General features: G+C 40.2%; 1 protein-coding gene across 4 annotated transcripts in view; it reads left to right on the top strand.

The window, feature by feature from the left end:
- The window catches only part of PAK5 (p21 (RAC1) activated kinase 5), a 232,499-nt gene that overhangs the window by 171,905 nt on the left and 32,895 nt on the right, over positions 1 to 27,699 (top strand). For all 4 annotated transcript variants that reach the window (XM_038751594.1, XM_038751595.1, XM_038751598.1 and 1 more), the window contains one exon: positions 6,523 to 6,737. In XM_038751594.1, coding sequence (XP_038607522.1) covers positions 6,523 to 6,737 — 215 coding nt within the window. The remainder of the gene's footprint in view (positions 1 to 6,522; positions 6,738 to 27,699) is intronic.

Genomic DNA, 27,699 nt, shown 5'->3' with positions numbered 1-27,699 from the left:
AGATGAGGTAACTGAGACACAGAGAAGTTAAGTGACTTGCCCAAAGTCACACAGCTGGCAAGTGACAAGAGTACAGGGCTGGGAGCTAGAGAAACTAAATTCTAATTCTAAGGGCTTGTAATAGACTCCTATTCATTAAAATAAGAGAGTAGTAATACAAGGGGATATTTGGAAACTTAAAAGATTCTTTCAGCAGAAAGGATCATATTTGGTCATGTTCTCTTGTCTGAGACCAAGCTAGGTATTTCACAGAAAGTAAAGTTAGATTTAGTAAGAGGTTGAATTCATTCAGTCATTCAATCATATTGGGCATTTACTGTGTGCAAAGCACTGTACTAAGTAAGCATTTGGGAGAGTACAATGCAACAACAGACACATTCCTGGTCCACAATGAACTCACAGGTTGAATGTAACCTGATTCCCTGAAACCATGTCAATCTGTCAATTTGCATGATTAAAAGGTAGAAGGAATTATAAATATTTGAAATGCAATTGAAAATGTTCTTATCTTTAGAGCAGTGCTCCTGAGAAGGGCACTGGCCAATACTAATCACAAACCCATTGTATTATAGATTTTCATCAGTCAAATAATGTTATTTATTGAGTGTTTACTATGTGCAGAGCACTGTACTAAACAGGATATTACAATAGAGAATGTAGACATGACCCCTGCCGTCGAAGAGCTTTCAATCTAGTTGGGGAACCAGGGATTATATTAGAGGGAGCAACAGAGAATAAGGATATGGCTAGTGAGTGGAAGACAATCTGTTACAAGTCAAAACTCCCCTGTGCAGGGCAGCAGTGGCATGGGAGAGAGTTGAGGGCAGAGACTCAAGTTGACTGTGCGGAAGGATGCAATGGTAAACCACTTCTAAATTTTTACCAAGACAATCAATCAATCAATCGTATTTATTGAGCGCTTACTGTGTGCAGAGCACTGTACTAAGCACTTGGGAAGTACAAGTTGGCAACATATAGAGACAGTCCCTACCCAACAGTGGGCTCACAGTTGGGGATTCAACTGGGGAAGTAGCATGGCCTAGTGGATAGAGCCCAGGCCTGGGAATCAGAAGTTCATGGATTCTAATCCTGACTCCACCACTTGTCTGCTGTGTGACCTTGGGCAAATCACTTAACTTCTCTGGGCCTCAGTTCCCTCATCTGTAAAATGGGGGTTAAGACTCAGCCCCATGTGGGACAGACACTGTGTCTAACCTAATTATATAGTATGTACCCCAGTGCTTAGAACAGGGCCTGGCATATAGTAAGTGCTTAACAAATACCATAATTATAATTATAATACCTGGTTTCCCTTCTACTTAGACCATGAGACTCATGTGAGGCCTGATTATCTTTTTTATACACCTCAGTTCTTGGCATATAGTAAATGCTTAATAAATTCCACAATTATTATTAGTAGTAGTAGTAAGTAGAGAGAAGAAGGAGGGCGAATGTGAGAAAGGAATCAATGACAAGAGGGATTAGTGTTAGAGGAATGAAGTGTACAGGCTGGGTTTTCATCATAGACCACACTCTGGAAGTTTTCCTTCCTATCTCTCCCATGTTAACACTCTAAACAGGCTCCTAACTCCATAGTTAGTTACCTTAGACATGAAGAACCCACTGAAAAATATAATCACTTGAGGGAGGGGGAGATTGACTTACCTACTTCGAACAAAACAAAGATATTGTGGAAAATGGTAAAGAAGTGGAAAAAAAGGCATGTTTCCTGTCTTCATAGAGCTTTCAATCTTCCAGGGAGACTAGGCTAAATGCAACATCATACAGTTAGTCAAGCAGTGTGTTAAAAGCAAGTACACATTATTTAGTACCACAATTACGAGAGAGTTGTAGATGAAGGCATAGCTGCCTTCATGTTTTCTCTCCCAGCTATGGAATGTGCATGCCTAAGCCTAAACATAGGGTTTTGTGAGCCGTTGTTGTTAATCTGCTCTAACAATAGCCTGGAAAGTGTTAAAATGATGTTATTCTTAAAAAGAGACTATCCAGATTGCATGCAGTCCTCATATATGTATACACATGCATATATATTCAACTGCTCTCCTTCAAAGTGATGGATTCACTGCTAAATATAAATGTATCCCAACCAATGTTAAGTCCTTTTCACAATTTTTAAGTAAGTGCTGTTGCTTCTATGTTCACAACTATGGATTTAAGAATAAAAAAGAATAGAAATCTACTCTGTGAAGTTTTAGTATTCATGAGACCTGTGATTTTCTAGTCAGAGTTCCATTCCATAAGAGCTCCGGAGGAGATTGGATAAATTAGATGTTGAAGTAGTATAGTCAAAGAGCTTGATTATGTTAAATTATCTTTCCAACCCATCGAACTTTCTTAGCAAGTTATTAGCGCCACCATCATGGCTGTCACCACCATTGAATGCCTACTCAATGCAGCACATAATACTAGGTGCTTAGAAAATGCAATATAAATAGATCGCTACACAAAGAAGTTTGCAATCAGACATCAGCTGTCCAGGTGATGGTTGGAGAAATTTAAATTTTCATAGTATTTCTTTTCTCCTCAAGAAGCAGGCACATCAATCTCATTTGCTTGAGCAATATTTGAAAGAGAAGGATGTGTTATTTTTAACCCCTTTTTACATCAGTTTATACGTTCCTGAAACGAGCCCCAAACTTCATCCAAATGCTTCATTACACGTCAGCTCCAGTCAGTGCTTCCATTCCAGGCCAGTGGGGCAGGAGTTTGGAAGCCCATCTCTGGCTTAGAAAGATTGGTCCAGAAAGTGAAAAAGAGCAGGCATCATCTAATGCAGTTCCTGATAACTGTACGAGAGGTCAGAGAAAAACGACTCCTGTTTCTTTTCCCATCCATCCTGGTGATACCCTGAACTAGAATCTGATGCTCAGAGAGATTGAACCCAGTGATCCCATTATTTTAAAGTTCCATTCTCCCCTCTTCCTCAGGAACAGCCCAAGGATATAATAATTCTTCCTGGTCTGGGGGACGGTTGAGGGTTTGAAGTAGAAGCACAGATATATAGATAAGGGTTTAATCTTGTTTTTATTTTATTTTAAGAAAACTGGGTAATGAAAATGGAAACACAGCCATTAAAATGAAAAGAGAGACTGATTAGTATGAGATTGTATCAGATTTTCATTTTATATATGTGCATGCTACCTGCGGTGTTCTTTGTTTCATGCATTTATGGTATAATTATATATTATATATTATTATATTTAATTAATATCATACAATAAAATAAACAATAGCCTGCATTCATAATTTTCAAACTGCCCTCAATCAGAATTTAAACTACTTAAAAGGCAAAAATGGTGTTCTGTACATTTACAAGGTATTATTAGTGCAAAATAATCATACTGAATGCTTATTATGTGCAGAGCACTGTACTAAGTGCTTGGGAGAGTGCAGTACAACAGAATTAGCAAACACATTCCCTGCCCATAGTGAGCGTGGAGTCTAGAGGGGAGAATACTGAAATCAAATCAAATACTAAAAACAATTCTCCCATAAAAAAATTCTGATTTAAAACCAGATCTGTGGAGCTGTGAGAAGGGAAAGATGTTTTAAACTAAAATGCAGTGTTGATTCATTTGTATTACTACACTTTGGGACATATTAACTTCACCGAGTTGAGTTCACATACCTTTCTTCAAAAGACAGACAATTAAACCTCAGCTAGTCACTGTATATGAGGAATCCAAAATAAATATTTATGTAAAAGAACTTTGCATTTCGCGCTTTTGTTTTCCAAGAAGAAAAAACTATCAGTCATTAACCACTCTTGCAATCTATTTCACAAACTGAAGCTTCTTTAAAAAAGCTAATGAACTATTTTCATTTCCTTAAAAATATTAAAATTCTATTTCTTTGATGGAATCAACCTTACATTTAACTAAATAATCATGCAAAACCTCAAAGAAATATACACTTGTTCCCTTTTGGGAGAGTGCATTTTTGTTACCTCCAAAGTCAATATTTAAGCAATGTGTTCTAATTTATAAAACATTTGGAAGGATTTGATCGTCTTTGCAACGTACTTATGAAACTTTCTTAAGCGTGAGATATTTAAATTTGCAAGGCAACTAGCACCAGTAAGATTAATTACCACTCAGAATTGGGCTGGTTGCTGAATAATAGCACTTGAAATTCCAGGAAGCTTGTAAGGCATGGAATGGTAGAGACATAATTTTGTAAAGTACAGCCTTTTTACAGTGTTTTACAGTGCTTTACTTTATTGTAGATTTGCAAATTAGCAGTGGCTTGCCCACCAAATACCTGGAAGAGATTTGCTCACATCTGAAAAATCATCACATGGCCTAGTGGGTACAGCACAGACCTGGGTGTCCGAAGGACTTAGGTTCTAATACCAATTCTGCCACTTCTCTTCTTTGTGACCTTGGGCAAGTCACTTTACTTCCCCATGCGTCAGTCATCTCATCTGTAAAATGGAGATTAACACAGCCTCATGTGGGACATGGACTGTGTCCAAACCTCTTTAGCCTATATCTACCCCAATGGTTGGTCCAGAGTCTGGCCCATAGTAAGTGTTTAACAAATACCGCAAAAAATTATAGTGCAACTTTTGAACCTAATTTTCTTTGTGTGATTTTTCTCTGGAAAGGGGAATTCTTGGTTTGAGGAGGGCTTGTGGGAATGGGTTCGGAGTAGTGGACTTTTTTTTACAAGTGGATAATAATAATGATGGCATTTATTAAGCGCTTACTATGTGCAAAGCACTGTTCTAAGCACTGGGGAGGTTACAAGGTGATCAGGTTGTCCCACGGGGGCTCACAGTCTTAATCCCCATTTTACAGATGAGGTAACTGAGGCTCAGAGAAGTTGTGACTTGCCCAAAGTCACACAGCTGACAGTTGGCAGAGCCAAGATTTGTACCCTTGACCTCTGCCTCCAAAGCCTGGGCTCTTTCCACTGAGCCACGCTGCTTCTCTGGATCTGGATTAAGCTCCCTTTAGAATATAAGCTCGTTGTGGGCAGGGAATGTGTCTGTTGTGTTGTACTCTCCCAAGTGCTTAGTACACTGCTCTGCACACAGTAAGCACTCAATAAATACGAATGATTGATTGAGCTATCTACGAGGTTTCTTTATTGGTATTAATGTAGTGAAGGTTTAGTGCTTAGAGGCACACAATACAACTTGGACTAGCAATCTAAGCAAGGGCATACCAGTATGCCTAAAAATCCATGTCAAGAGTTATCCAGAATGTCTGTCACGCATGGTTTCCTTACATGTGTCCATCTGTTCATTTAGTTGTAAATGTATGATTCAATTCTCAAAGGAAATTTCTCTTTCCCAAACTGCAAGTCGCTTTCAGTGAATACAGCTATTACTGCATATCAACAGCTTCTGCTGATACACTGAAACTTTTTTAAGTACCGTGAAAGGGGAAAAAGGGAGAGTTGGTAGGAGAAGCTGAAATTAGAACTGCACTCATAATTTAGTATGATTCAAATAAACGAAATGTTCATCAATCCATTTTAACTGCAGGTTCTCAAATAAAATGCAACTCTAAATATGAATGGCCTGCTTTAAATGAAAAGCTCTTCTTTTACTTTTATTGTAAGATAGTTTAAATCCATTTAAATCCTCCTGGTTGAGTTTAAGGGTGTAAAACAGTGGCTTACTACTCTGTCTTGTGCTTATTAAATTTTTTTTCTGAGGGGTCTTGCTGTAGCTGAAACTTTCTGTGCCTTACATCTCTTTGGGGAAAAAAAAAAGAATTTTGATCTTCACGGGTGTTTTTGCACGAATCAGGTGGGGGAAAAGATAAAACTAGATGTAGGTGGTCACTGTGTGCAGAATATTCTGTAAGGCTACAGGGACTTCGTCATGATGCCCTGCTTCCACTTCTTCTTATGTACATATCTTTAAATCATATATTACAAACTGCTTATTTATATTTATGTCTGCCTCCCCCTCTAGACTGTAAGCTCATTATGGGCAAGGAACATGTCTGTTAATTCTGTTGTATAGTACTCTCCCAAGTGCTTACTACAGTGCTCTGCACATAGTAAGCAGTCAATAAATACGATTGATTATGCCAGCCCCACCAGGGCCAACTTAGTCCGTTGCCGCTATACCACTGTTTTATAGATGTGTAAGGTGTGATGAGCTAAATGTGGACCATCAGGTGAGGATGGGATCAGAGAATGTACAGAATGCAAGAGTGAGCCAGGTGTAAGATAAAGGTCATAAGTAGGCAAAGCATTAGGGATGAGGGTGAAAGAGGGGCTAGGAATAGGGCTAGTATAAAATGTCACCTCAGACAACTCTTAACGATCGAGTTCTCTGTATTCATACATCCCTTTAATGGCCCTGAGTATTTTGGTGCCTTGCAATGGCAAAATCTGGGGTATATGTCATATACTTGGCAAAGGATAACACCCCCTGCAGCTGGTGACTTGTTGATAAAGAAGTAAACATTTATAAATGAGCATCAAGGGACTGATATAAACCACCTGCAAGATATAAACTTCTTTGTGTTTGCATTTTTCCAGGATTTTCCATCATGTTTGGAAAGAAAAAGAAGAGGCTTGAAATTTCCGGGCCATCCAATTTTGAGCACCGGGTTCACACTGGATTTGATCCCAGGGAGCAGAAATTCACGGGACTACCTCAGCAGTGGCACAGTTTGTTGGCAGATACAGCAAACCGACCTAAACCCATGGTGGACCCTTCATGTATCACACCCATACAACTTGCTCCCATGAAGGTACTGTAGTGATGTGGGATGTTGAGTGTATATGCACAGCTTCTCAGATTTTGTTGCATTGCTAGAGGAGAGTATTAAAATGCATCATATTGTTTCAAGTGAATAATTTATATTATGCAAGCAGAATTTCAACAAAGTTTTGTCATGGAAGAGTTTGAAAATATTTAAAGCAGCTTTGAATGTTTTCTTTAACAGCCTGGTTTCCCCAATCAGGAGGCCTCTCAAGAAGCAAATTACATCATTATTTACCTATGATAAATGGGTCAGGAGTGGTCTGCAAGACATGATACTTGCCAGGAACAATAATAATAATGTTGGTATTTGTTAAGTGCTTACTGTGTGCCAAGCACTGTTCTAAGCGCTGTGGGATACAAGGTAATCAAGGTTGTCCCACGTGGGGCTCACAGTCGTAATCATCATTTTACAGATAAGGGAACTGAGGCACAGAGAAGTTAAGTGAAGCACATAGAAGCAGCATGGCTCAGTGGAAAGAGCACAGGCTTTGGAGTCAGAGGTCATGGGTTCAAATCCCGGCTCCTCCAGTTGTCAGCTGTGTGACTTTGGGCAAGTCTGTCCCTCAGTTACCTCATCTGTAAAATGGGTATTAAGACTGTGAGCCTGCCATGGGACAACCTGATCACCTTGTAACCTCCCCAGTGCTTAGAACAGTGCTTTGCACATAGTGAGTGCTTAATAAATGCCATTATTATTATTATTATTATTATTATTATTAAGTGACTTGCCCAAGGTCACTGAGCCATGCTGCTTCTCCAAACAAACCACTAGGGTAGCAGACATTTATGGTGATCAAGTTCTTCATGACACTGAATTATATCATGAGATGTATTAATATAATATGCTGGTGTTGGCTGTAGATAGATTCTTTTTTAATAACCACCACTATGCCAAGTAGGAAAATTGCTTTTTTGCTGAAAAAAGTATTATTGATTTGGGAAAAGGTTAGTGCGTTAAGTAGGTAGAAAATGGACCAAAGCAAATGGCATTTTGGAAAACATTTGCTATCTTTAATTGAACTTGAAAAATTAGGTGTGCATTTAACATTAAGCTTCTAAGCCCTGACCATATTAGTGGCCCTTCTCTGGACTTCCTCCAGCGTTATTGTATCTTTCCTAAATTACAGTGATCAGCACTCTACACAGGATTCCACATCTAGGGACATCATGGTTTGATGTAGCAATGGAACTGTGTCTTTTGTTTGGCTTTGAGATGATGATGGAAGTCTGATTGGGAATGTGAATAAGTAAATCCTGAGAACCCATGCAAAGATTTGCATGGCACCACTTGTGCTCTCTCATTCCTCAATCAGTAATTCAATCATAACAGAATTGTCATGCCTACTGCATCTATTGTATTGTACTTCCACAACTCTTAGTACAGTGCTCAGCACACAGTAAGAGCTCAATAAATGAGGCCATTGAGAGCTTACAGAGTCCAGAGCACCGTGCTGAGCACTTACAGTACAGTACAATAGAGTTTATAGACATCATCCCTGCCTTCAGGAGCTTACACTCTAGCAGGGGAAACAGACATTGTTGTTGAATGCTTATCATTCAGTATTTGTTGAAATGCACTTAGATATCACTACCTTCCTTGAAGTCCTGAAACATACACCTCCTCCTGCCATAAATCCGTGTTCAAAGAGAAAGGAACGTTGCCATCTACTCACTCCTAGACTAATAAATGAACAGAATCACTTCTGCTACCTCAGATTTCCAGGGTGCTCCCTGGAACAAGGTAGGTAGATACAATGTCTGGTAAACACATGAAGTTGGGAGTTAATTGTTTGCACTGCTAAAATTGAGACTAATTTGAGACTGTAAGCTCCTTGTGGACAGGGACCAAGTCTACCAACTCAGTTTATTGTATTCCTCCAAGCCTTGGGGAAGCAGCATGGCCTAGTGGAAAGAGCATGTGCCTGGGTGTCAGAGGACTTGGGTTCTAATCCCTGCTCCACCATTTACCTGCAGTGTGACCTTGAACAAGTCACTTAACTTCTCTTTGCTTCATGTTCCTCATCTGCCAAATGGTGGTTCAATACCTGTTCTCCCACCTACTTAGAATGTGAGCCCCTGATGATCTCATATCTACCTCGGTGCTGAGTACAGTGCTTAGCACATAGTAAGTGCTTAACAGACACCACAAGAATTATTATTATTATTATTAGAGTGCTGTGCCCACAGAAAGTGCTTGATAAATATCATTGTGTCTCAGAGAATTTCAAAGACTGGATCTTGGTTTCTAGATTTTTCTTCACTTAGGAGGATGACAGGGATGTTGCACTAAATCAGTGCCTGACTCTGGGTTGTGATACCATTTTATTTTGCATCATAGGCAATCATCTTTACAAGCCCTCTGTGGTTTGGCAGAAGGCCTACCTATAGGGTTTTATGGAGCCAGGGCTGAGCAGCTATTTTGAAGGAGTAGAAAAAAAATCCATTTGCTGTGAGATGGAAGCTGCTACTCCAGGAATTGTAGATCTGGAGCCAGTCAACATCATATCTCTTCAACTCCTTTTTTTTTTCTTTCTGAAATGAAGTCTCTCCTCGCAGCTCACCCAAACTCCTGTCTTCCTCTTAGTGTACCACCCTCGTTTTCTCCTCAAGATGTTTTTTGCTCATTATGGCGCCAGTAGCCGCCGACTATTGGCCATCAAAGGCAATTTCCACCCACCAGGCCTCCCTCGGTTTCCCTTTCCTGAAGCTTGAGAGGATTCATTTTCATTTTATGTTTTATTTAATTTTATAGAAATTGGAATCTGCAGGCATCCGACAGAATGCTATAAAATCTGGGCATTTAGCATACTTGCCATATTTCTCCAGTAAACTTTATGCTCAAGGCTCTACTTATAACATGCAAAAGCTACAATTTTGATCATTGCAGAGGGCTTTGTGATTGTGATTGTACTGCTATTTTTGCTCACTTCTTAATTTTTTAATGAACATAGCTGTTCTAAAAATGGTACTCCTTTGGGAATTTGCTATTAATACTCCATCTTTCACATTTCAAGATCCTTCAGACCATCATTTAATGAAGAATTACAACCTAATCAGTATCTTTCAAGCTGAGAAACTGAGTAAACAAAATCATATTCATTTTAAAAGCTGTTTACAAATAAGTCAAATCAAAGCATTTAACCCATTTTCAGAGGTTTTTAGTTAAAGCTCTTTGTATGTTTGTGGCCAAGGTAATGTCAAGCACAGTGTCAACCTGAATGCAAAGGAAAGTCTTACTGCTAAAATGGTTTTCCTAATATCTTTATCTTGATTCCATCTTATTCAGAGCACTTGATTCCTCCTATTATTGTGCATTTCAGGTTTATTTTACCTATAAACCATGTCTGGCTACTTCAAAAAAACAAACAAAACATTTTTCTGAAGAATAAATAGAATTGTGACCGAGAGCTAATGATATAGTCTCTCTTCACTAGTGATCCTCAGCAACAAGAGAAACTGGGGTGGGGATTTGAATTTCTGAAGACGTATGTGGATCAGAGAGAGTTAAGTAATAGCTTTGATACCCCACTCGTAATAATTATGGTACTTGTTAAGCACTTACTATGTGCCAAACATCATCACCTTATGCATTCCTATTCCCCCCTTCTACACATCTAAACTTTGGAAGTTTGGGAAGCAGGTATACCCTAACCCTCCCTAACCTGACCCCTAACCCCCCCCCCCCCCACCTTCTCCTACAGTTTCACAGATGACACAAAGATTGCCAGGCCACTGGCAAAAACTGGACAAGGAATGCTTAAGATTTAAATGGGTAAACACTCGTGTTGGCACCACTGTGTTCCAACCCAGCATGTTGTGAACCGGGCCTGGGTAGTTGCTATTGAATGTTTCCAAGGTAAAACAATAGTGATGGTGCAGTGGAAACACTGTAACTGATTACTTTGCTAAGTTTCCTCTCCCCCAGCTGTAAGCAAAGTGTAATTTTATCAGATTGGGGGAAATGCTATTTCCTATTTACAACCAGAATCTTCCTGGGTATTGGGAACGCCCACTTTAAAGAACAAAAAGTGAAAGAAAGGAGCATAAAATGGACAAAGCATCAGGTTCACCTCAGAAATTGAACCTGAAAGGGGTTTATATTCTACAGGCTCTGAGAGCAAAGGATCACCTCTCCCTGTCTGAAAATAAATAAATGCATTTTTTAATCTGATTTTAACAATAAGCAAAGAAGAGCTCTTTTTATTGGTATTTATTCCTATCTACAGTTTTTAAAAATAGACCGATTTTTGTTATGATTTCCGCCTCAAAACTGCTGCAGATCACTTCTTCACAGTAAGCACAAATGGAGAAAATGACTTGTCTTGCACAGCATCTGCTGAGTGTGGGAGCCTAAACCAGCTAATCTTGTCAGTCTTCAGCAGTGCCACCTGGAAGGTGGAAAACTCTTTGCTGGAAGGTTCACACCACACTTCTCACACTGAGTGCAACAGAAATTTGGGAAACAAAGCTATAAATGGAGAGGGAGAATGCTGTCATGGTGTCAAGGGAGCAAGCCTAATGCCACAGGAAATGACAACTTATTTGTTACTGATAACCTCTTTATATTACCAATACTTAGAGGTATTGGTACTGAGCCCATGGCTCAGTGGAACGAGCACGGGCTTTGGAGTTAGAAGTCATGGGTTCAAATCCTGGTTCTGCCGATTGTCAGCTGACTTGGGCAAGTCACTTAACTTCTCTGTGCCTCAGTTGCCTCATCAGTAAAATGGGGATTAAGACTGTGAGCCCCATGTGGGACAACCTGATCACCTTGTAACCTCCCCAGCGCTTAGAACAGTGCTTTGCACATAATAAGCGCTTAATAAATGCCATCATTATTATTATTATCTTTGGCTTTGAGGGCATTTTTGAATCTACAACTACTTGTGCCCTTGGTTCACTTCTGACTTCATTACCTGTTTCCCCTTTTTTGTAGAGAGCTCATTTAACACCAGCACCTACATGCTCTACTTTTATCATTTTATACCTGTAAAATAGAATAATTTAGTTAATTGAAAGTTGTAGTTTTGTTTGTGGTAGGCATGAAGGTGAGGCATTTTGCTTCAGATGCTCTTTTTGCAATTTAAAAACAAGTTAAAAGAACAAAAATTTAGTCTTCCATTTTAAAGGGAAATGATTACTGAGTGCTTACTGTGTGCAGAGCACTGTAATGTTTTCAGTGCCTGTTAGACTTTGCAAAAGCCAAGGGCCTAGAAATTAGACTAACCCTAGAAGTAAGATGGCAAGCAAGAGAAAATTGTAATGAAGATTGGAACCTCCTGGCCCACACATTTTCTCTGGCATCATATTTGTAGAAGTGAGCTGGAAAGAGCTCATGATTATTTGATCTTGCCCTCTGCTCTGGGAGACTCATGTCTAAACCAGGGTTTGTCAAAGCATAGTCTTACCTCCAAGTGGCCTGAAGCCACACGATCATCCCTGCTTCAGACTTTCTCTCCCTTGGGAGACCCCATCCTCATTTGCTCTGGGTCTCATTCATGAGAGCACTCCATGAGGCATTTTTAGAATACACTGCTCCATGGGCTTTCATTCACAAAATAGTGGCTGGGGTGAAGGGCTTGTATGATCTGCCTTTCTCTCCCTGCCACCCCCTCTTCACCCCCCAACTCTGAAGAAGTGGCTCCCTTCACCTTTTGAGAAGCAAATTTTTAGGACAATTGATTTGAACTATTCAGGAAAGGTGGTTATTTTCCCTTTCAAAAGATTTCTAGTAATGGAGATGCCACAATTAATGTTGGAAGCCTAAATTTTACCTTGCTAACTTTATCACCTTTACCTATAAGCAATTATTTAGTCTAACTAAAATCCATCATTATATTGACATTGGTAAGCACAGTAATAAAATTTGATGGGCTTCTAAAAATGCTGATACTTATACAATTTTCAGTCAAACATTTATTAAGCACTCTACTGTGTGCTGAGCACTGTACAAAGCACTTGGGAGAATACAATTTAAAGAGTTGGTAGATACATTCCCTGACCACAACATGCTACTCAACCAAATCGGGTTTTTTTTGTTTATTTTTGTTTGTTTTTTAAAGCAAGCTTTGTAAAAATCAGAAAGCTGCTTGGAATCCTTAATTACAGACCTTCATGCCTTGATTAACTGGAAAGTGATGCATTCTGGAAAATAATCACCTGGCTCTAGGAAAGTGTTTTCTAAATCTGTTGTACTCTTCCAAATGCTTAGTACAGAACTGAACACACAGTAAGCAGTCAATGAATACCATTGATTGATTGCTTGAACTCCTTTTAAAGTTGCTTTTTGGGTATCATAAACATCCATCAATGATCGAGTTAAAATCTGGTTCCAAGGTGAAATTTCAGTCTCTTCCCTATTGTCCGTGGTGTAAAAGGTGTCGGCCAAATGGAAACCCTTCTTTAAAGCACTTAACATATTTGACTTATTTTGAAATCGCATGCATTCTTGGAAGAAGGGCAGAAGACAGTGTGACTTAAAAGTCATGATTGGGGGAGGGACAGGCTGTATGTATAATGTAACACTGAAAATATGCAAAGAGGCCAAAAGAAACTGAGGTCTGTCAAACAATTTTAATGATAACGAGAAATACTCAAAGGATTAATGTTATATTTGACTTTTGAAAATGTGCAGGACTAAAGTATTAGACTAAACCTATCCATCTTTTAACTCCATGTACATTATGCTTCACAGTAATCTTCAACTTGGTTCTTTTTACCTGCAGTCTAAGGAACTAATTCGTTAGCATCGTAACTAGATATTTTATATCTCTTCACTCCTTTCCATAATATTTAAGAAAATTAAAGTTTACTGACACCTAGTGGTGTCTTTTATATCACATGTCTAAGAAGCCTACGCCTTTTTTCTCAATTGAAAATACAAGTGACAGTTGAATTCCACGAAAAAAGATTCTTTTTTTAAAAAAAACCTGATTAACCTCAAACTTTCCCTTTCATTAATTTCAGACCTTCTAACTCTGTGTTTTGTGGCCTCATTTCAAGATTAAATATAAACCCTGTGATGCAGTTTTACAAGGGAAACATTGAAGCACAATTATTTGAATGTACTTAGTTGAATTATTTTCCCAAATATAGCCCCTTTAAAGAAAAACTTGATGTCTTTCACCTTTAATGTATTCGTATTATTTCCTGTTTTATCTCATATCAAGGATGATGCAAACATGCCATCTAGTGTTCATGAGTGTGTTGTCTTGTGCTTTAAAGTCAACTTGAAAATTGATCGAGTCAACTGTGGACTCCGTGGCTGTGTCCAAGGTTGCATTAAAAAGACAATAACAATAAAACAAAATTTTGAGGTTCTTAACATTACTTTTAAGCATTTACTTAATCACACAAAGCATATGTTTAGAGGCACATGGGCCCTTAAGAGATTTTGAGTACATAAGTAGTGTTTATGTAAACAGCACGCTACAGATTTTAGTTAATGAAATCAGCAGTGTATGGATGAAGTGAACATCTTTATTCTGCCAGTTTACCAGAAACAATTATTCTCCATTTGACTGATGAGCAAATCGAATTGTAGACCAGGTCTTGGCTTCCTTTTTTCCCCTCTTAATTCTACAACACAAAAATAAATAATATCTAAAGTTTTAATATTTTACAGTTTCATATGCTGTAATAAAAAGAACATGCTATGTTAAAAAAATGTAACTGGAAAATGGAAGCAAAATTCAGTGAAACAGGAAAATTATATATAAGTACTCTTTAAAAATATCCAAGCCTCTTTATTGATGTATCCAGTATTTAGGAAAATCAGGTGTCATTCTGAATTATTCTTCATTACAATATGAAGGTGTTCAAGTGCCCAAGATGTCTAAAACATGCAGCCAGAAGAGTAAGCTCAATGGACTGCTCTTTTAAGGGAAGTATTGATGGCCTAATCTTGCTTTTCTCATTCTCAGTTACCAACTCCACCTTACCACCTTTGGCTCCATGGTAACATCTGGAAAAGGAAGACATCAGGGAGGAGTTTGGATTCCTAACAGCTGTTCAGACTTTCAGTTTGCTTTCAAAATCTGTGTATCTTTACCGCTGCTCTTAGTCCAGCTATCTGGATGGACTCATAGAATCTCTTCTGCATCTGCTTTGCCTTCCACAGATGAAGAAGAATAGACCCCCTTAGTGTAGTCAGCTCGGAGGAGCCACAGATCCTAAGATTTTTATCCAACTATAAACAACTGAACCATTTCCCCAATCCCATGGCAGTAGACAGGCATGGATCGAATCATAATAATAGTAATAATTATTATTATGGTACTTAAGAGCTTCCTATCTGCCAAGCACTATTCTAAGCACTGGGGTCGGTAAAAGTTAATCAGGTTGGATACAGTCTCTGTCCCACACGCGGCCCACAGTCTTAATCCCCGTTTCGCAGTTGAGGTAACTGAGGCCCAGAAAAATTAAGTGACTTGCCCAAGGTCACACAGCAGACATATGGCAGAGCTAGGATTAGAACCCAAATCCTTCTGATTCCCAGACCAGTGTGGTATCCACTAAGCCACGTTGCTTCTGAGTAAATGAGGACCAGATAGGTAGTCAGTTTGTTAGTCGGGTTTTAGTCACCATATAGGCCTTTCCATTCTATTAATAATAATGATGGTGATGGTATTTGTTAAGCACTTACTATGTGCAAAGCACTGTTCTAAGCGCTGGGGAGGTTACAAGGTGATCAGGTTGTCCCATGGGGGGGGCTCTTAGTCTTAATCCCCATTTTACAGATGAGCCAACTGAGGCACGGAGAAGTTAAGTTACTTGCCCAAAGTCACACAGCTGACAGATGGCGGAGCCAGAATTTGAACCCATGACCTCTGACTCCAAAGCCCAGGCTCTTGACGCTGAGCCACACTGCTTCTATAGTGCACCCAGATCTTGGCATCCATCTTCTCAAATGCTTTACTTAACAAATCACTACCATTTTCTGTACTCAGAGTTGGTTTTAGGAGCAAGCAGTGTGGCAGCAATTGCCCATTGCCACTATTGGAACCACCAGTCAGGGAGAAGCTGTCTAATGTGGAATATATTTTTAAAGGCTTACATGCTAAACGCTGGTATAGGTAGTGGATGATCAGAATGGACACGTCCTTCGTGGGGTTCAAAGTTTGAGGGGAAAGGAAACACAGATTTTATTTCCATTTCATAGATTAGGAAACTGAGGCAAGGAGCAGTTAAGTAGCTTGCAACAGGCAGAAAGCAGGCAAGTGACGGAGCCACTGGTATTAGAATCCAGGGCCTCTGACGCCCAGGCCTGTGCTCTTTTCCACTAGACCATGCTGCTTCTTAATAAGGAAAAAGTGGAAGAAAAAAAGAAGTAATTCTGGATTACTGTTTGAGGCAGGTGAATTCAAGGAATGGAACTATTCTGGTTCTAAACATAATTTAAAAATGACTGTTATTTTGTTACACATTTCCATACCACCCAGTGGAAGTATTTGTGAAAGCTGTCCCTATAATTCGAGTCTATTGAATGGTTATGTACATTTTCTACAGCCCAGCCTGCACCCTCCGCTCCTCTGCCACTAATCTCCTCACTGTGCCCCGTTCTCGCCTGTCCCGCCGTCGACCCCCAGCCCACGTCATCCCCCGGCCTGGAATGCCCTCCCTCCGCACATCCGCCAAGTTAGCTGTCTTCCTCCCTTCAAGGCCCTACTGAGAGCTCACCTCCTCCAGGAGGCCTTCCCAGACTGAGCCCCCTCTCCCCCTCCTTCCCCTCCCCACAGCACCTGTATATATGTATATATGTTTGTACGTATTTATTACTCTATTTGTACATATTCTATTTATTTTATTTTGTTAATATGTTTAGTTTTGTTCTCTGTCTCCCCCTTCTAGACTGTGAGCCCACTGTTGGGTAGGGGCCATCTCTATATGTTGCCAACTTGTACTTCCCAAGCGCTTAGTACAGTGTTCTGCACACAGTAAGCGCTCTCAGTAAATACGATTGAATGAATGAATGAACCTTCATACCACCAGTCAAGATGTGATGCTGCTAAGCTCCCCAGCCCCTGTCTCCATCCTACCTTGCTGAATCATTCAAGACTTGGTGCTTCTTGATGTTTTCACAACTATGCAGTAGTTAAAAAGAATGATGATGGTATTTGTTAAGTGCTTACTATGTGCCAAGCAGTGTTCTAAGCGCTGGGGTAAATACAAGGTAATCAGGTTGTCACAGTCTTAATCCCCATTTTTGAGATGAGGTAATTAACAGATACTTAACAGAAACAACATGACCTAATAGAAAGAGCATATAGGCCTGAGAATCAGAGATTCTGGTTTCTAACCCTGGCTCTGCTACTTGCCTACTCTCTGACCTTGAGCAATCAATCAATGAATCAGTCGTATTTATTGAGCGCTTACTGTGTGCACATAACTTCTCTGTGCCTCAGTTTCCTCAACTATAAAGTTGGAATTCATTACCTGATGTCCCTCCTACATAGACTGTGAGCCCTATGTGGTACAGGGACTGTGTCCAACCCGACTAACCTGTATCTATCCCAGAACTTAGAAGAGTACTTGACACATAATAAGCACTTATCAAAGGCCAGTATTTTAAAACAACCCAAAAAACCAATAGTAAAATAACAATGCAGGGCAAGAGTATAAAGCATTCTGCTACTGGTGGAACAGAACTAACATATCTACTCCCAATCCAATAATTATCACTAAATCAGTGATTAGGAACTACATCACGATTTCCCCATAATATGAATTTATTCAGGATTACAACTAGTGCAGCCTAGTAAAAATGACGATTTAGTGGGGAAGGGGAGGATTGTGTGGATGACTATTGTAAACACTAGGTGGCAGCATGACGTTTTTAGACGCTCAACTACAGTATCAGTGTATCTTTATGAACAAGCCCAGGAAAGCTAATAAGAATCTTGTCTGGCCACTGAAAAGGATTATTCTGCGGTTTCAACGAATTGCTCATAAACTTTTTTTCATTTCACCCGTACGGTGTGAAATTAACTCTTTGTTCCATTATATTTGACATGAGCCAATAACACTTATGAAGATGACAAGGAAAAGGGTCACAATCAATACTTTGCTGATTCCTAGCTAAAATGAGCAGGGAAAAGTGGGAAAATACATTTTACAAATAATTCAAAAACATCATTTTTCCCTTAATGCCAACCCAGGCCCTGTCAGAAAGCTTTCCAGTGGTTCCAAAATGCATATTGTTTGATTTCTTTTTCCTTTCATCATCTTCCCCCACCAGCTAATGACGCTACTTTTTGGACATATTCGTTGTGGCCTACCCATAGGAACTAATCTTTGTTTATTGAAGTCCATAGATTTTTAAAAAAGTGAGGGTCTCATTTGTACAGTAGGATGGTAAGTTCCTTGTGGGCAGTGAATGTGTCTTGTGCTTATGTGTTCCTTACTCTAGACTGTAAGCTTCTTGTGGGTAAGGAACATGTCTACCAATTCTGTTATACTGTAATCTTCTAAGCGCTTAGTACAGTGCTCTGCACAGAGTAAGTGCTCAGTAGATTGCATATCAAATGCTCAGTAAATACCGTCACTACTGAGAAGCAGCGTGGCTCAATGGAAAGAGCCAGGGCTTTGGAGTCGGAGGTCACGGGTTCAAATCCCGGCTCTGTCACTTGTCAGCTGTGTGACTTTGGGCAAGTCACTTCACTTCTCTGGGCCTCAGTTACCTCATCTGTAAAATGGGGATTAAGACTGTGAGCCCCCTGTGGGGCAACCTGATCATCTTGTAACCTCCACAGTGCTTAGAACAGTGCTTTGCACATAGTAAGCGCTTAATAAATGCCATTATTATTATTATTATTATCATTATTATTACTGTACAGTTGATCTGCTGTTGAGCTCACTTCCAGATACTAATAGGTCATATGAGAAATCCTATCTCGTTAGTGTTAACTGTTAAAGTGCAGAGCTGAGACTATGCCAGATCCACTTCCACTGTGGTTTATTTGGGGAGGGGGGGGGGTAATCATGCAGAAAGTGCTAGGGGGGAGGGTGAAGGGGAAGGAGGAGAAAGGACTGATTAAAAACTAGGTGTGGAGGAGAGGCAAGGGACATGAATAGAATTATGAATGTAGAAAGAATGAGGGCTTGGAAATATTATGAAGGAAAAGGAATATTGACTGTAAAGGCCAAAGGGAAGGAATTGGAAAGAAAAAAAATTAAATTATATGAAATGCCATCAGATGCCAGAAGTGGTCCTGAACTATATTAAAAATAAGGCTATCATTTCTTAGAAAATGGTTTGTGTTCTGAACCTCACTGTGGTTTAGCCTGAGAGCACTGTGGTTAAAATTAGTATTTGTGTGACAGGAAAGACCCATTCTTTTAGCTTGTTTATGCAAAGTCTGGGATTTGATTTGTAAACTCAATTGATATGCTTATGGAAACCAGAAGAGACACATGCTCTCTGTTTATATTGTACTCTTTGCATCAAAGTGGTTGATTCCTTTTGAAATCTAAATATTGAGGCTTTGTGGTTACAAGCAATTTAAAATTAGTTTTAGTTATTTTTCAAAGTGAAGAGAGGTAAGGATGGGGTGATCCATTCAGTGAGGGGTGGGGAAAGGGCTCAAAAATGGGTTTTTCAGGGACTTTGGATACTTAAAACATAGCTAATTATTTGTTAAATGCACACTAAATGTGCAGGTATTTTAGTTCATATTATTTTTTCTACTTTGGGGACTCATCCATAGTTACTGCATTCTCATTTCCTTTATACCCATTTCAATTGCAAGTGACATAGGATGGATGAATAGTTGCTTTGTAATTCCTTGCGAGCCAGGCAGTGTAATTTATTAAGGGTGTCAGTCCTAATCCCGAGCTGATAGTAGAATGCAACTGAAAATGGATCTGCCCAGCAAACCAATCTAATCTACATTATTCCTGAAGTGTTTCTACAGATTCATGCAAGTCAGATCATTTTCTGGTCTCAGGCAAACACTTTCTACTTAAAAAAACACTTGTTTTAAGGGCTCTGCCTTCAGATCTTTATTGAAAGGATATTTAATACACAAAATAGCTTCTCCATAATTTTGAAAATCAGAGACTTAGAAAACAATGAAAAGATCATTGAAATAGGTATGAATTCTATATCATTCATCAGTGGACTAGTCATGTTCAATATGTTCAAACACTTGAACCCCACCCCCCCATGAGAAGCAGTATGGCATAGTGGATAGAGCTCAGGCCTGGAGGTCAGAAGGTCATGGGTTCTAATCCCAGCTCAGCCACTTGTCTGCTGTGTGGCCTTGGGCAAGTCACTTCACTTCTCTGGGCCTCAGTTACCTCATCTGTAAAATGGGGATTGAGACTGAGAGCACCATGTGGGACATGGACTGTGTCCAACCCAATTTGACTATCCACGTGCTTGGCACATAGTAAACGTTTAACAAATAACCGTACTATTATTACCATTGTCACTCACTTCATGTGTACTGTAAGACACTAGAAAAGCCAGTTGGTTTGTGGGGTCTGCTTTTGCATTCGTGGACATACGTACGCTTGGGACCAGACGAAGGTTTTGAATCAGGCTTGCCCAGCGATTTTAAAGGTGAAGGAGTGAACAGCTGGCTCTGCTTCCCAGACATGAAGAAGAGAGAAAGAGGGCAGATTCTTGTAACAGGCCAGATGCGTACATCTGTGGAACATTAAATTTGCTGACCTCTGTGCCAGCACAACCCTGGCAGCTCTCCTGCCACAGGGTAGAGCAAACTCAGCAAATCAACCAGTCAAGTCAGTGGTTTATATCGAATGCTTTCTGTGTGTAGAGATGGAAGCAGCCTGGCGCTGTGGATAGAGCGTGGGCCTGCGAGTCAGAAGGTCATGACTTCTAATCCTGGTTCCACCACTTGTCTGCTGTATGGCCTTGGGCAAGTCACTTCACTTCTCTGGGCCTCAGTTACTTCATCTGTAAAATGGGATAAAGGGTGTGAGCCCCAAGAGGGACGGGGACTGTGTCCAACCTGATTTGCTTGTATTCACCCCAACACTTAGTACAGTGCTCAACACATAGTAAGCACTTAACAATTACAGTCTTATGGGCTAAAATGGCCTAGCCCTGGAGCAGCTGGAGGGAGCCTAGGACCCTACTCCTGTCTGGGTTCAGTTCAACCTTGGGAGTTGAGCTAAACCTGGGAAGGTGCCGGATCCTCGGAGAGATCCAGAGCTTGGAGCAGGCTGTCCTTGGTGCTCCTCAGACCAGTTTGGTCCTTTGCTCTCTTCCACACTAATTGTCATTTTTTCTTGAAGCAAAGCTAAACCTGAAACTGAGTCCCTGCCCCAGTCCATTCTCCAGGAATAATTTCTGTTGTCGACTTTTTGAAATAAAACCAAACTCAAGCTCGTTCAGTTACAACTGAACCCTAAAAAAACTTGGACCCAGCCTTCATTGCTTGAATCTGTCTGTCTTCCCCCTCTAGACTGTAAGCTCATTGTTAGCAGGGAATGGGTTGGTTTATTATTCCGTTGTACTCTCCCAAGCACTTAGTACAGTACTCCGCACACAGTAGGTGCCCAATAAATACTAATTTCGACTCTGCCATTTGTCTGCTGTGTGACTTTGGGCAAGTCATTTCACTTCTCTGTGCCTGTTACCTCAACTATAAAATGGGGATTGAGACTGTGAACCCCACGTGGGACAGGGACTGTGTTCAACCCAATCTACCCCAGCACTTAGTACAGTACCTGGCACAGAGTAAGCACTTAACAAATAGCATCATCATCATCATTATTATTATTATTATTATTATTATTATTATTATTATCCTAAGACAGATAGCAAGACTGTCCCATCAGCCTCTGAACAGAAGCAGTGCTGTACCTTGGAAGAACAGCAACTGGGGAAAGTGACCTGACAAATATTTTTCTCCTTGATAGAATGGTAGCTAGGGGGTCCACTCGAATTCTGCACTATAGAGTTATCCTGTACTTATCAAAATGTGAGCCCTCCTATTATTATACCTTAGACTTCAGCCAGACTAATCAAAGCCAGTCACTAAGATGATCTGAGGGTGTATAGTTAGGGAAGCATCCCATAACACTTCCTCCTTTACTTTATCCAGTTGCTAAGTCAGTGCCACTCTGATACCTGTGGATTGCCCCAGAGCACCACGTAAGCAGCCTTTTCCTCTAATCAACATTGACTCCTGATGGGCTATAAGAACGATCCTCAGTGCAGAATCAAAAAGGCAGATTATATACAGCCAAAACCCCCTGGATCCTTGTCTTCCATAAATAATGACTGATTTCAGTTCACTGGGCAACTTCCCTGGACATTAATGCCAGTTCCTCAGTGCAGTGACCGGGCTTGACTCTATCTAGCTCTATCTAGCAGAAGTGACCTACCACCTTCTGAGCTGCTGACTGGAAAAGCAGCAGATGTTCACAGTGCAGCAAGCTGACCTATATATTTAGGATGGTGGGGGCTGACATAGTGGTTCTGGAAAGAAAACCTCCAACTATCATTTGTAGAGGAGGGGGTGGCAATAAATCAAACCCTTTCGCAGTATCTGAACATTGACCTCCTACTCACATCCCCTCTCTTGCCTTTCACATCCGGCAGGCCCCAGTTCTCCCTGTCATCAGAGCTTTTCTAAAATGGCTTCTCCAGGAACACTCTCTGACTACTCCCTCATCTCCCCACTCTATCTCTCACCCTTCTGAGTCACCCATCAATTGAGGAAAGGAGTTTAGATTCCTTGTTTCACTAGTTAATAGCCTAATGAAGCAAGAAGCAGCATGGCTCAGTGGAGAGAGCATGGGCTTTGGAGCCAGAGGTCCTGGGTTCAAATCCCAGCTCTGCCAATGGTCAGCTGTGTGACTTTGGGCAAGTCACTTCACTTCTCTGTGCCTCAGTTACCTCATCTGTAAAATGGGGATGAAGACTGTGGGACAACCCGATTACCTTGTAACCTCCCCAGCACTTAGAACAGTGCTTGGCATATAGTAAGTGCTTAATAAATGCCATAATCATTATTATTATTAGTGCTTGAAGGGGATCGTTCATTTCCCCAATATGCCTAATTTCCAGGAAATAACTTAAAATATGGAAGAATCTGGGAGAAACTTTCAGTGTACTATTTGTTTCAATATCCATTGAATGAGTAATTTTCTATGGATAACCTGGCTTCCTGGCAAGATGATTAGCCACTGAACCCATCAATTGAGGAAAGTTATAGAATTCTTTCCTGGGAGGTCCCTTAATTTTCTAGGTTGATTTAGACCCCACCTACGTATGATTCAATGACTGTTCAGTATTCTTCATAACCCTAACTAATGCCATGGACTCACGAGAGGAGATCAGAACAGGTTTTCACAAGATGATTCCTGCTTTAAAACCTTGTCTCCTTCATCTGAACTGTTACATATGCATAGCGGCACCTCAGCTTCATAAAACTGTTGTGCTAATCTCAGCTCTGTTGCTCATTTGCATATGACCCTGAATGAATTACTTAACCTCTCTGAGCCTTAAACTTCCTCATCAATAAAAGAGAGGAATAGTCAGCCTGGAAGGTGTTTTGAAGGTTCATAAATAAAACATTATCTTAAAGTTGGTAAGAACAAAGTATCTATGCTGTCTGCTCATGGAGGAGAAGCATGAGGAAAATGTAATGAGAAAATCTTATATTGAACAAACTTGGCATGATTTTTCTAGGAACCCATTTTCAAAACTAATTGAAGAAAAGAAAGCTGTGAAGAGAGTACTACCGAAATTAATTCAACCAAATAAAGATCAGGCAAATCCTCCTGGCAGAAGCTGTCACATAAAAGCCTGTATTTTTGCAGTTCATAAAATCACAGCTTTAGCATTCCCTAAAATATTTGAGAAAGTTCAAACGGCATCAGAACATCTTTGATTAGCTTTGTGAAAAAGGTGAAATTACTAATCAGGTTAAATGACTATCAAGCTTAGATTAGTGAATATGCAAATATTCAGCCTACCCTGAGCCTCGTTTTGAAAATTGTAATTTATACCCCCAAAATTGTGTTAATTAAATGCTTTGTTGAATGATAATATGCATAGTTCTATTCAAAGAGCCCATCGAAAACAATGTAAGGGCCCCCAGTTCTCTTGGGAAGACAAGTAGAAATACGTTCCTCCTTTTACCAGGATTTTGGTCTCTAGGCTCGGCCTGCCGGCAGCCTGGGCCAGAATATTACAGCTATGTGCATCACTTATGAAATGACTCCCAGATGAAAGAGGGGTTGTCAAAATCCCAAGCAAGAACCAGGCTGAATTTTTTTTTTAATAACAGGTGTCTCCACTACCAAGGTACCATGTTCTGTGATACAGGGAAATTCATCGACATGTAACATCTCATATTTTGAAATGTGGTGTTAATGGTAAAGTTCTCCCATCTGAGCAAAAATATCATCTGAAAATGAGAGGAAAGTCAGATACCTCTGGATTCATGCCTATGTGTGTGTAACTCTTGTGACTGCTGAGATTACAATGATTGTGGTATTTAGACACTATATGCCAAGCATTGTTTTAAGCAGTGGGGTAGACACAAGATATTCAGGTTGGATACAATCCCTGTCCCATGTTGGGGGCCACAGCCTAGATAGGAGGGAGAACATGTGTACAATCCCCATTTCACAGATGAGGAAACTAAAGCATAGAGAAGTTAAATGACTTGCTTAATATCACACAGCTGGTAAGTGGCAGGGCCAGTAATAGAACCCAAGTCCTCAGGTCTGTGCGCTTTTCACGAGGCCACTCTGATTCCCTAGGCCACGGGCATAGGCTCTTCTTCCTCAACATGGAATTGCTGCAGGATTTCAAAGATCAGAGCCTTAGTTGATGTCACATTGCTGTGGACAGATGGGACTGAGCAACAGAAAACCCAGCAGCCTGACAAGTCAGCAGTTGGCCTGGGGGATGGGAGGGTAGGAGGGTGGGTGATCTTTCCTACAACAATGACTACAATAAGATTGAGATACCAAGAGGGGGAATACTGTCTTGTCCCTGTCCCAAGTTGCGGTCCTACTGTGACACTTAAGTGCAAGGAGTTGGTGGGTAGGGTTGCAACATGTTGCAAAGGGAATGTGCTTCTTGTGTCCACATTAACCAGCTGCTGGCAGAACCGGGACCAAAACCCAGGTCTTCTGGTTTCCCAAGAAGTGCTCTTTCCATTGGACCAACAGAAGGACTGAGACCGATAAGTAGTTTACTGAAGAATGTGAATGTTAGCAAACTGAGTTTATTTTTTTATTCCCCATTAAAATTCACCAGATTCATTTTTAATTTAGAAGTTTTAGAATTGTATCTATTATTTTTAAAGTGGTAACATGTTTTTAAGCAAACCAATTCCTAATCAATTTTCTTGGAATATTCAAAAGGTGATAGCATGGCCCATTTCCAATTTTTAAATAATGGACCATGGAATAAAAATTTGCCCTGCAGTTAAGGCAGCAGAATTATTTTTAGATGAACCTTTTTCTCCCATTTTATTATTACTTGGAAAGCTTTGTTTTATGTGTATAAGGAATATTTGGAAGGTCAGTGATAAAGCTTCCAAATCAATTGAAGGTTAAGCTATAGAGAGGTAAATTTTGGTTAGCCAAAGTTAAAATTAATATGTGTGCTACTACTTTAAAGCCTGTAATATCCCAACAAGTAATGATTTTTCGACTTTTAATGTTGTACGTTGGCTATATTTCAAGTCATTTAATCATTCATTCATTCAATCATTTATTGAGCGCTTACTATGTGCAGAGCACTGTACTGAGCGCTTGAGAAGTACTAGTTGGCAACATATAGAGACGGTCCCTAACCAACAACAGGCTCACAGTGTAGAAGGGGGAGACAGATAACAAAACAAAACATGTAGACAGGTGTCAAAATAGTCAGAACAAATAGAATTAAAGCTATATGCACATCATTAACAAAATAAATAGAATAGTAAATATGTACAAGTAAAAAAAATAGAGTAATAAATCTGTACAAATATATACAAGTGCTGTGGGGAGAGGAAGGATGGGGGCATGGGGAGGAGGAGAGGATAAAGGGGGCTCAGTCTGGGAAGGCCTCCTGGAGGAGGTGAGCTCTCTCCTATGAAGGGAGGAAGAGAGCTAGCTTGGTGGATGTGTGGAGGGAGGGCATTTCAGGCCAGGGGAAGGACGTGGGCCAGGGGTCGACAGCGGGACAGGCAAGAAAAAGGCACAGTGAGAAGGTTAGCGGCAAAGGAGCAGAGGGTGCGGGATGGGCTATAGAAGGACAGAAGGGAGGTGAGGTAGGAGGGGGTGAGGTGATGGAGAGCCTTGAAGCTGAGAGTGAGGAGTTTTTGCTTGATTCATAGGTTGACATGCAGCCACTGGAGATATTTGAGGAGGGAGTAACATGCCCAGAGCATTTCTGTACAAAGATAATCTGGGCAGCAGAGTAAATTATAGACTGAAGTGGGGAGAGTCAGAAGGATGGGAGATCAGAGAGTAGGCTGATGCAGTAATCCAGTCAGGATAGGATGAGAGAGTTGGTTGACTCTATTTTTTTGTGTGTCCAGACCAAAGACATCCAATGTAAAGACTGAACATTTTGTGGAAGTCACTATGTCTTTTTCAGAAGAATTACAGCCAAATCTGATTATAGTAAAATGGTGTGGGGCCTCTAAATTTTCAGACTTTTGGGAAAGTTGACAAATTATCTTGTGCTATTTTTTATTAGCTTTTTGAAGTAAACCCATCATTTTCTTTTTGCAGACTTTTACACACCCAACAGCAATGAATCAGATGATAGAGAATAGTACATGTTGTGTGTCCAAATGTTTACATTTAAATTTCTCTGCAAAAATCTAATAGCATTGTGTGACCTTTACTCTTAAATATCAGTTGTTGAGTCATCTCTTCTAGGTATTGAAATCTGAATTTGCTGCTGTACTCTGATATTTTCATAACTATTTCATGTAGTTTTATATAGAAGTGTTTAATGCAGTGCTGTGCACACAGTAAGCGCTCACTATATACCATTGTTGGATTGATTTTTACAGAATAGGAGCAACCTATGCACAGTGAAGTGCAAAAAAAAATTAAAGTTCCACACCCATTAATTTTGGAACTCTCTGGTGTTGACCCTCATTCAGGATGAACTTTGTCGGGGTTAGTTCTGCTCCTGAGTGAGCAGAATGTGAGTACATTGGGGAGTACATTGTACTCGTATTGGGGAATGCGAGTACAGATCATGAATACTCCTGGGAACCTGACCGGAGATTTTTTTCCACTTTAAGTTCTCCTGCACTCCCAGTTGAAGCAATGAGGCAAGCCAAGCTGCCAGAGTGGAGTATGTCTCCAAATGAATGGCTGCCGCAGTGGTTCTTTCTCCAGAGGCACTCTCTCCTCCTAGATAACTACAACAGAACTCTCCCCCGCTTCAGATATTAAAAGATACTTCAGTCTAGGAGGTGATTTTCATTTAATATTTGCTGCAGGAAATGAAACTCTTACCCAGTGTGCATTCTGAGGAAATGCCAAGGTTCTCTCTGAAGCCATGGGGGACCCAAAAAGCCACCTGTCCTTTCTTTAAAAAAAGGTTAAGTGCTGTGTTTCTTGACATAGGGAGTTAACAGATTACTAGGGATGGCTACATTGCAAGTGGGACAGGTAGGAGAAGATGATCAGAACCCTTTATCCAAGAGCTACTTTTCTAAAAGCAAGAGTAGTAAACAAGACTGTTTTTCTTTCCTCTGTTCTTAATTTTGGTTTCCTTATTTATTTTCATGTGTGTTTGAGGTTTTTCTTTTGGATAGGAGATGTTTCTTTTTTCTTTTTATCTTTTTGTTTTTGTTTATCATTTCCACTAATTTCATAAGAAAACAGAGACCCTCCCCAACTCCTTGCAGCAGGGTGGCCTAGTGATTAGAGTGCAGTTCTGGGAGTCAGAAGGACCTGGGTTCTATTCCAGACTCTCCCACTTGTCTGCTGTGTGCCCTTGGGCAAGTCAC

This window comes from Tachyglossus aculeatus, chromosome 9 (genome assembly GCF_015852505.1).
Source record: "Tachyglossus aculeatus isolate mTacAcu1 chromosome 9, mTacAcu1.pri, whole genome shotgun sequence".
In the NCBI taxonomy this organism is placed as follows: Eukaryota; Metazoa; Chordata; class Mammalia; order Monotremata; family Tachyglossidae; genus Tachyglossus; species Tachyglossus aculeatus.
This window is presented reverse-complemented; position numbering and strand designations above follow the sequence as displayed.